At 42.9% G+C, this 10,000-nt stretch overlaps 3 protein-coding genes across 7 annotated transcripts in view; 2 read left to right on the forward strand and 1 right to left on the reverse strand.

The window, feature by feature from the left end:
* The window catches only part of LOC311008804 (uncharacterized protein), a 248,110-nt gene that overhangs the window by 209,220 nt on the left and 28,890 nt on the right, over positions 1-10,000 (forward strand). The gene's annotated exons all lie outside the window — the stretch shown is intronic.
* Positions 3,529-5,731, forward strand: LOC311008847 (uncharacterized protein). Its single transcript, XM_084002772.1, has 3 exons — positions 3,529-4,915; positions 5,289-5,411; positions 5,597-5,731. Exons 1-3 carry the CDS (start codon positions 4,819-4,821, stop codon positions 5,686-5,688), a joined length of 312 nt encoding a protein of 103 aa, XP_083858898.1. The 5' UTR covers positions 3,529-4,818; the 3' UTR covers positions 5,689-5,731.
* LOC311009030 (low affinity immunoglobulin gamma Fc region receptor II-c-like) lies at positions 7,098-9,008 on the reverse strand (the record flags this gene model as incomplete). Its single annotated transcript, XM_084003006.1, is given in 7 exon segments — positions 7,098-7,226; positions 7,355-7,513; positions 7,597-7,836; positions 7,920-8,030; positions 8,033-8,179; positions 8,818-8,853; positions 8,978-9,008. Coding segments are annotated over 7 exon segments (834 nt in total). The 3' UTR covers positions 7,098-7,116.

Here is a 10,000-nt window from a genome sequence, read left to right on the forward strand (position 1 = left end):
CCCCTTATGAACATACTGCTGTGTTTATTAATGTTGTATAAGAATGAATGATATCAACCTCTTCTCTGTGAAGAATTCACTAATCCTTCAACTGTTTGTACTCATATTCTAATAGTTATTAATTACTGGCATTTGAGTACAAACTCCTTTATATTGAGACTGAGTATTGATATTAATAATGATCTATTAATAACTGAATCTGCTCCTGCTAGTTCCCCAACACTGTGTTTTTCTCTGTGATCCAACAAAACACACACCACTACACACCGGTGTCTATTTATCAATGAAATGTATGACGTGACCCATCACCATCAAGTTACCGCCCCCTTGTGATGTCATATACTAATACCCAAAGTATATTTATTAAGCTTTAAAACACAAACAAAAAACACCCAACTGTCTCCAACAATAACCTTTAGCTGCATTGTGTTTGTTCTCTCCATCAGATGTCTGTGAACTGGAACTGGACACAAACACAGTCAGCAGAAACCTCAAACTGGACGACACCAACAGGAAGGTGACACGTGTGTTAGACGACCAGTCATATCCAGATCATCCAGACAGATTTGTCTCAGAGCCTCAGCTGCTGTGTAGAGACGGTTTGACTGGTCGCTGTTACTGGGAGGTCCAGTGGAGAGGAGGGGTTTATATATCAGTGAGTTACAGAGGAATCAAGAGGAGAGGAGACGACTCTGGGTTTGGAAGTAATGATCAGTCCTGGAGTCTGAGATGTTATGGTGGTCGTTACTCTGTCCGTCACAAAAACAAACATACAGACATCTCCTCCTCCTCCTCCTCCTCCTCCTCCTCTGATGTGGTAGCAGTGTACTTGGACTGTCCTGCTGGCACTTTGACCTTCTACAGAGTCTCCTCTAACAAACTGATCCACCTCCACACCTTCAACACCACATTCACTGAACCTCTTTATCCTGGGTTTGCAGTCTGGGATGGATCAGTGTCTCTGTGTCTCTGAAACTGTTCACAACAAACACAAAGCGGTGTGATTACATTCAGAGTCGATGCAAAGATGTGAATGAAAACATAGCAGTTTGTAATCCGTCAGGTTCATTCCTCCTTGTACTTGTTGTAAATGTATTAATGCTTGTGTAAATGTACTTAAATGAATGGAGTATATGGGGATGGCTTTGTCTTTAGACTGAACCTTGTCGTGTTGAGGAACATGCATTAGTGACTGGAGCAACTAGTTGCTGTCCAGTGAAAACCATCAACATGAAACACAGAGCACACACAGATTAGAATAGAAAACATCATGTATTTAACATATTACAAATAAAAACATATATTAAACTGTTTCTTCATTGTTGGAGAAGATGCTCCTGCTAAATCCACTGAGGAGTTATAAACTATGATGATGCTGCAGCTGTGATTTTCCATTCATCAACGCTTTATAACGCTTGCTCTTGGGTGATGTTGGGAGATACACAGACCAGCTGAGGAAGACGGCTGCACGATGCATGTGAACGTGTCTGGGTATTGTTACCACCTGGCTCTAAGGTGGCAACAAGGAGGGAGGCGACACACAGATAAAGCACCAAAAAGGTACTTTTATTTGACTAAAGTAAATGAACTTATTTAGAAATGAATGTGGTGTGTAGGTAAGAAGAGGAGTCAGTCATGTCAGCAGTGTGTGGATGTGTGGACAATATGGTGAGATGTGTGCTGTATAGTGCCACAAACCAAACAAAGGAAGGAACAATCAAGGGTCTGGAGCCAGCTGAGAGAGAGAGAGGCTATGCAGAGGGCCGACTTCTATGCCCTCTGGAGAGCCCAGCCCACATGGGCAGGTATAATCACGAGCCTCGACCCAAAAAGGGAATACTGTAGTGATCAATAAAAATCACGAGGCTGCTTGGGCAAGAAGTGCCGAGCGATTAAATACAGAAGTACCTTTAAGAGTAACATGTTCTAATATAATACTGACAACAACTTCACGGACGTGAGGATAGTGTAGAGGTAACGTGCCGGCTTTGCATGCAGCCGGCCACGGTTCAATTCCTGACTATGGAAGTTTGAGAAACTTCTTTCTTTGGCCGGACCTCTCTCTCTCTCTCTCTGTCTCTCTCTCTCTCTCTCTCTCTCTCTCTCTCTCTTTTAGATAGGCCTAGTAAATGCATCTACATTGACCAACTCATTTATCTCAACAATTTAATGAATACATTCAATGAACTTATTAATGAACTCACCTGAAAGGAATGTATGAGGCTGTAAATTGCATGCAGCAATGCCTTTGTCATTGGGATCTATAACATGCTATTAATAATAACATCTTTATGCCTATCATGTTTGGGTTCTATTATTATATTTGGGTTCTGGGGGAATTGTATGACATATTTATCATAGTTAAGGTAAAATGTTGGTCTAATCCTCTGATCTAAAGACAATTATACAAGCAAAAAAAACACGTGATGTCATCGCCGGGATGTGAACCTGGGATGCCCATGTTCGGGGGCAGGAGCATCACCACTCACCCAACTGGGGGCTTTAGATAATTATATGGCCAGTCGGTCTTAAACAAAATAAACGATTTATTCATATTTTTTAATTGCAAGTGTAACCTTCTTCTTAGTCTTCTCGGGTTCTGTCTGATCAACTAGGTTCGGATAAGGAGACTGGCAGTAGCACTGAAGCATGAGAGCAATTGATCTCCAACCCACATAACACACAACACAGAATATGGTATAAATGTTTAGATTCAAGTATTCAGTTTAGTTTCTCAACTTAAATTGTTCAGCCTTGCACACATTAAATGAAATGCAGTTCGCTTTCACATAAATTAAATTCGCAGAATGAAACAGAATGAGCTGACCAGGTAAGTACCGGTATAGAAAATAATAAAGATAAAATAAAATAAAATGTCTCTTTCCCCTTTAATGGCTTGAATTGTCCTTTTTATTCCTTGTTTTCCACTGTTTGTTTCAGTTTATTTATTGTCTTTCAGGGTCCTCCAAGGAGAAAACAGTTCTTTAAAGGAGTCATCACCCGGAAATCGCAATTTCTCTTGTTAAAACATGCATATCTGTGTTTGACCTCAGTTGAAACTTGCCTGAAAGGCTGGAGTTTGAAAGTGGCGCCGTTTTTTCGCTTCTGCTCTTTTTCCGAACAGGAATAGCACACAAGGGTGTGCATTCCTAAAGCACGAGATTTTGATTCTGCGCCTTCGGTGACGTCACCGTGGCGGCTACTTGCATAAGCCCACCCCTCTTTCACCACCCAACCCCGCCCCGTCCGCTACCTGAAATCGCCGAAGCGCCGCCATTATGTTTTGGAGTCTGCATGCAGGCAAGCCCCCCCGGCTCTGTCCTTCCTGCGGCGAATCAACGCGCGCCTCATTACATATTATACAATGCACATCCGGACCAGTCAAAACCTCGCGCGTAATCTCGCGTGATAAAATCGCGGTACGAAAAAGGGTCAGAACAAGCTCAATGTTTGATTAAAATTTTTTTTTTTTTTTCTAATAAGTTTTACGAATTGATCCAAAGCGATCCAAGGGGGGCTGGATACGTATAAAACCAGGTGATGACTCCTTTAAGTTCCTTTGTCAGTTTGTTTTTTAGCAAAAAAATGTAAAAAAAAAAATAGGAAAAAGTCAAAAATAGGAAAAAGTCAAAAATAGGAAAAAATCTAAAATACTGAGATGTCAGAAAAGAAAGTGCAAATATAATGTGTTCCTCCTCAGGACTGAGTCCTGTCCTACCACACTGGTGCCACACTGGTCCCGATGAACCAAGAGCCTCCACGCGGCAACGGCGGTGGTGTGGATCACAGTTGAACAGAAGAACTCGTCCCTCAAAAAAACCAGCCAAAATAGTTCAGAAAAGTCCGTGGAAACACTCGTCCGAGTCGCTCCCGAGATCGGTTTCACTTCCACCAGGTAAGTTTCTCTTCACACTCACTTCCTAACGACAGTTTTATCACAACTTCCACGAAATATCATCACTTTTGGCCGCCGAACGGGGACGCTTTGCTCTGCGGCTGCATGAGGTTTCTCCTTTCTTTTTTCCTCTTTTTCTCTGTCCCTCACCTTCTCACACACACCGAGGCCTGCAGGTGATGCGTTCAGGTAAGCTCGGAAATTCTACTATCGGACGAAAAACAACTACAATACAGGAAACCTATGATGTATTCAAGGAAACTGGTATTTCTGAGTGTTGTAATTCTAACCAGGGTTACACAAGCGTGTATTTTTAGACGCTTGATGAAAATATAGTCTGTTTGTACTTCATATATGTAATTTCTGTAATTTTTGGTCTTTCACGTGATGAAATCACGAGGACTAGGCTTGGCGGAACCTTCTGCTGGTACAGTTGTTTCCGACAGACGGACTTCTCTGAAACCCCCGCTAAAGTAAGCCTGATGGTTAGCCTGCCCCGGAGCAGGCTAGTTTGGTGGGATAAATTCCCATGGTTACTTAGCGGAGAGTGCCTCAAGTCACGTTGATGGAACGCAACTCTCGCTAAAGGTAGCGAGGTTTATCCAAATTAGCCCGGCTTTGAGCTTAGCTAGTTTGATGGAATACCCCTCTGCTTTGTTCTGTTGTTTTTTGTTTTGTTTGATTTAGTTTTTTGTTGTAAGGCTTCTTTGAGCACCCGGAAAAGCACTTTATAAAACGTTTTTATTTTATAATATATATATTTATATAATTATTATTATTATTACGTGTTTAATCAAGGTTCATGAACTGAGATGCATTGAAAATAAATTGAATTATAAATGTAAAAAAAAGCCTCCCAGCTGAGCCTCCCAGCTGATTTCTATAAAGATGGCTCCTTGGTCAGTGCTGAGCCTACAGGTCACATGACCATCCACCAGGTTTCCAAGTCTGACGAAGGCCTCTACACGTGTACCGTCGGTGGCGGCGGCGAATCTCCACCCAGCTGGCTGTTTGTCACAGGTGAGGAAGTGCTGAGTCAGCAGCTACGTTTGTAATTCCTTCATGAATATCGGAGCGTTCGGCGACTGTTTAAACCACTTTCAAGCAATAATATCATGACATCCATCGATCGGAGCTGGAGAAGGTCGAGAGCTAATCTTTACAACCATCAAATCAAATTCCTCTCAACGTAATGAATGAAAAAGTTACCTTCCTTATCGTACCAAAAAAAGCACCAAAAAGCAGAGGTTAGGAGCCGAACTTGGCGTAAACCTCCGGTTCTGCGAAGTGAAGCCAAACACCGAAGTGCCTTAAGCTTGCATTCTCTCTGCTAGCCATCAGGGGGCGACTCCTCTGGCTCTATATATATATGTGTGTTTTTTCATTTTTCTAGAACTTCGGAGCGTGGCCGACTCCTCCATGTCTGTGGTGAGAGTGATGTGCCACCTGGTGGTCTTCTGCCCGTACTGCATCTCCACCGTCCTCTTGGTGAGAATGTATCGCCACAGGCCCGCAGGTAACACCGACCTTCTGATGAGTCTGCAGCGGAGAAATAAGAAATAATGGGAGTAGAATAAATCAACATCATCAGCAGGCCAATCTTTTAGTTGTCATAGCAACCATAGTAGTTATTTGAATAAATCAATCGGTAAATGTCTGACATCACAACGTGCTTCAATTTGATCAAATTCACTCGGGCAGGAAGGAAGCGGCGCGTTTCCATGGCGACGCCTCCACCTGGCGAGGATGATGAGGAACCGTACGATGACATCACCACCGAGCATCATTTCTGAACTTGTTTGCTTTGTTTTGATTTATTTGTACATGTGTTGTTTTAGTGCTTTTCTGTTATTTTATTTTGTCAATAAAGTAAGAAAATAAAAGTGAACCTGGTCCGTCTGAATAGTTTAACTAATAATTTAGTAATTGCTTTTAATTTGTTAACTTTGTGTAGCATTTCAGAAATGGAATATAATATTCATCACTATGTATTATATTCCATTACTTAGTTCCTTAATCCTGCACAGTACTGAGACATCATAAATGACTAGGGTGACCCCTAGTGGTAGAATCAGGAACAACACAATGATTCCAAACCCATCCATCCATTTTCTACCGCTTATCACGGGGGGGATTCAATTCAATTCAATTCAACTTTATTTATAAAGCGCATTTCATGCACAAGGCAGACTCAATGTGCTTCACAACAGGTATACATAGTTATATAGAAATCAATTAGAAATCAAATAGAAAACAAGAAGAGTGCAAGTAAACATGGAGCCGGTTCACCCTGGACAGGTCACCAGTCTATCACAGGGCTAACATGTAGAGACAAACAACCATTCACGCTCACATTCACACCTACGGGTAATTTAGAGTCATCAATTAACCTATTATCATATAATCCAAACCCTTTAGAGTCAAATAGATTGTATTCAAATATTATTATTTAAATCCTATAAAATGTAAAAATGCTTTTTAGTGAGTGTGTAGGCATGTCAAACTTTATTAACAATAGTAGCTTAACGAACAAAGAATTCAGTATTAACCCACCATCGTTTGGATCCTAACAGTCTTGAGGTCTTTGATCTACATAAAACTAAGATATTACAAATCCATATAATTAGGGATTCAAGCTTTTATTCTATTTTTAAATTGTATTCATAATTCAGTCTCACTGGGTTTTGAAACATCTTTTTTTAAGGGCAACGAAGACGTAGAAGTTCATCGTAATCATTTCTCGTTAACATTCAGCATTAACGTTTGGCGCTACGTTTCCGTGTCCTCGGCTTCTGTCGGCGTTTCTTGGACAGAATCGATGTTTGGCCAGCAGAGAGAATGAAAGTTCAAAGGCACTTCAGCGTTAGCTTCACTTTTAACGAGACTGTTAACTTTACGTTGTCTAGAGAACGGTGAGATATCAGGCAACGCTACTGAAACAAACAAACAAAGCTTTATTGAAAATATTCAGAATGACAAAGATGCGATGTAGAGAGCAGAGTGAATGCAAGTTTGAGGCACTTCAGCCTTGGCTTCACTTTTCAGAACCAAAGGTCGCTGCCAGCCGTCTATGAGTGGATAAGAAGCAGGAGATGCAGCAGAATAAATTCTCTCAGCCTGAAATACATCATGAAGCGTATCCTCCATCATAATATAAAATATAATATATATATATAAAATATAATGTATTATAATTAGGACACAGCTTCTGTCTCTGCAGCTCAGAAGTGATGCTCGGTGCTGACCGCCACAACGTCATCATAGTCATCAGCCGAGCTCTGCTCGCCGTCGTTGGGTGGCACTGTTGCCACGGAGACGGGAAGGCGATTTCCTGTCAGAGGAGTTTGATAAGCAATATTAAAAGAAGGGTAAGCATGACAAATAACAGTCAACATTACATAACTGTGATTGATTAATTGATTGGTTAATTGATTGATTAATAGATTGATTGATTGATACCTGTGGTTCTCTGTCGATATAAAGACACTATGAGGACAGTGGAGATGCAGTATGGACAGAACACCACCAGGTGGCAGACCAGTCTGAACACGAGGTGGAGGGGTTCTGAGTCAGGGGGCGGGGCCGACGAAGAGGGCGGGGCCACGGTTGCAGGTTTACCTGCAGACAGAAATCCCACCTCTTCAGGTGAATATCTGGATGAATGAACTGCTGGACTCAAAGATGACCTTTGACCTGCTCACCTGTGACCGTGACCCAGCTGGGCGGAGACTCTCCGTCACCGACGGTACACGTGTAGAGGCCCTCGTCAGACCTGGACACATGCTGGATGGTCATGTGACCTGTAGGCTCAGTCCCGATGAGGGAGCCATCCTTGTAGAAACCAGCTGGGAGGTCGGAGGTCGGCTTTGTCCTGCAGGACAGAGTGACCTCATGTCCCTCCATCACAGGGAGGACTGGACTCTGCAGGATCACCGGTCCACCTCAACACAGACACAGAAGTCCAGCTGACAACGAGACCTTTACTCTGGCGGGACGACTTTTATTTTGGATTGTGTGATCTTACCAGTGACGGTGATGTTGATGGTGTTACTGGTTTCTCCGTCTCCAGACTCACACCAGTAAACTCCACTGTCCACTGGGACAATGTGGCTGAGGGTGCAGGAAGAACCAGCAGGTTCCCCCAGTAATCACACTGAGTCCTGGTTTCGTGTCTTGTGGTCCTCCACAGAGTCCATCCAGCTGGACCCCCGTCATCCTCACAGCTCAGAGAGAAGGACTTTCCTTCAAACAGCTGAGAGCTGCTGGGACTCGCCGTCAGAGAGGCTGGAAGAGTAAGAGTTTTCTTTGAATGACCAGATGGGTTTCACAGAGCTAATCGTATCATCTCCTGGGTCTGTGGTCCCCCAGAGGACTAGATAGTAGACCACATAAGTCCAGAGACCAGACCAGACTATGTGGAGGAACCAGAGACTGTCTGTGGTCCCCCAGAGGACTAGATAGTAGCTCACATTAGTCCAGAGACCAGACTATGTGGAGGAACCAGAGACTGTCTGTGGTCCCCTAGAGGTCTAGATAGTAGCTCACATAAGTCCAGAGACCAGACCAGACTATGTGGAGGAACCAGAGACTGTCTGTGGTCCCCCAGAGTCTAGATAGTAGCTCACATTAGTCCAGAGACCAGACCAGACTGTCAGACAATTTGCCACTTTTTTCTCTGAATATTGCCCCCCTCTTTCAGCTCCATTTATTTTGTTTTATTTTCTACAGTCAGCCTTATATACGCCGTCGTACGATGACCACGACTACCCCGACATCTTGTTTACAGTCTATGAAATGACACCATCTTTGATTTCCCCTTGAGGTCCCCTTTGCACTTATTTCCCCTTCCAGCCCCCCGGGGGGTGGAGATGAATCATTTTCAGGTTTGTGGACAATCAACAATGTTTTGAGCGTTTCCTGACCTCGGCCTGTGGAGCAGCTCAGCAGCGAGGCCAGAACTGAAGAGGAAGGACACAACAACAGAGCAGGCTGGTGTTTATATGAGGATAGAAACAGGATGGTCAAACAGGATGAGCATCGTTGAATTAGATGTCGTTGCATCAAAGACACGGCGGTACTTACGGAGCAGACACAGCACCGAGGGTTCGTCCATCCTTAACACTCGTGAGATCTAGACAGGAGCAGCAGACAGGAGCAGTCAGTGGGAGTTGTAGTTTTTTTTGTCAAACATCTTCTGCTCAGGCATACTTTCACCTAGAAACTCCATTTAAACTTTAAAATGTCTGTCTATCTCTCTCTGTCTCACTCAGAAGTGACAGCAGGTGCGCTCTGATTGGCCGACAGGAGCAGTCAGTGGGAGTTGTAGTTTTTCAAAGAAGACAGACAGACAGACAGACAGACAGACAGACAGACAGACAGACAGACAGACAGACAGACAGACAGGACAGACAGACAGACAGGACAGACACGTCACAGGACCAGCTGCGGTTGATTGCTCTGCTCTGATTGGTGGGCTCCATCTGGCCCTGGTTGCTTAGCTACCAAAGCCTGCCCCCAGCAAGCCTGACTGTGATTAACGTTTTACTGTTGCTCACATGTGATAACATCATTAGGGCACTCTTCACACAACTCAACTGGGAACCGTAGGGTCGCCGGTTCGAGTCCCTGTATGGACCAAGAATGGAGAGGTGCCAGTTCACCTCCTGGGCTCTGCCGAGGTGCCGTTGAGCATCCAGCTTAATTATACTTTTGCACATATTCAGCTTTTTTTTATATTCTCTTCAAATATTCAGCTTTTTTAATATTTTCTTCAAATATTCAGCTTTTTTAATATTTTCTTCAAATATTCAGCCTTTTTTTCCAGTGTTGCTTCAGCATTAAAGCATTTCCACGCATTTTCTGCAGGAAATGCATTTTCTAGTTATAAAAGGCATCATAATGCTATGTTATTAACCAACAGAATGAGATTAAAACATGTTATAAGTATTATTGTAATGTATTACAGACATGTCCCCCAACAACCTTTTCCATGGTACATATATATAGATATATAGATATACATATACATATATAGATATACATATACATATATAGATATACATATATTGATATATGATATATTTGGCAGATCAAACTTCACTGATA

This window comes from Eutrigla gurnardus, assembly GCF_963514095.1.
Source record: "Eutrigla gurnardus genome assembly, chromosome: 23".
NCBI classification, from domain to species: Eukaryota; Metazoa; Chordata; class Actinopteri; order Perciformes; family Triglidae; genus Eutrigla; species Eutrigla gurnardus.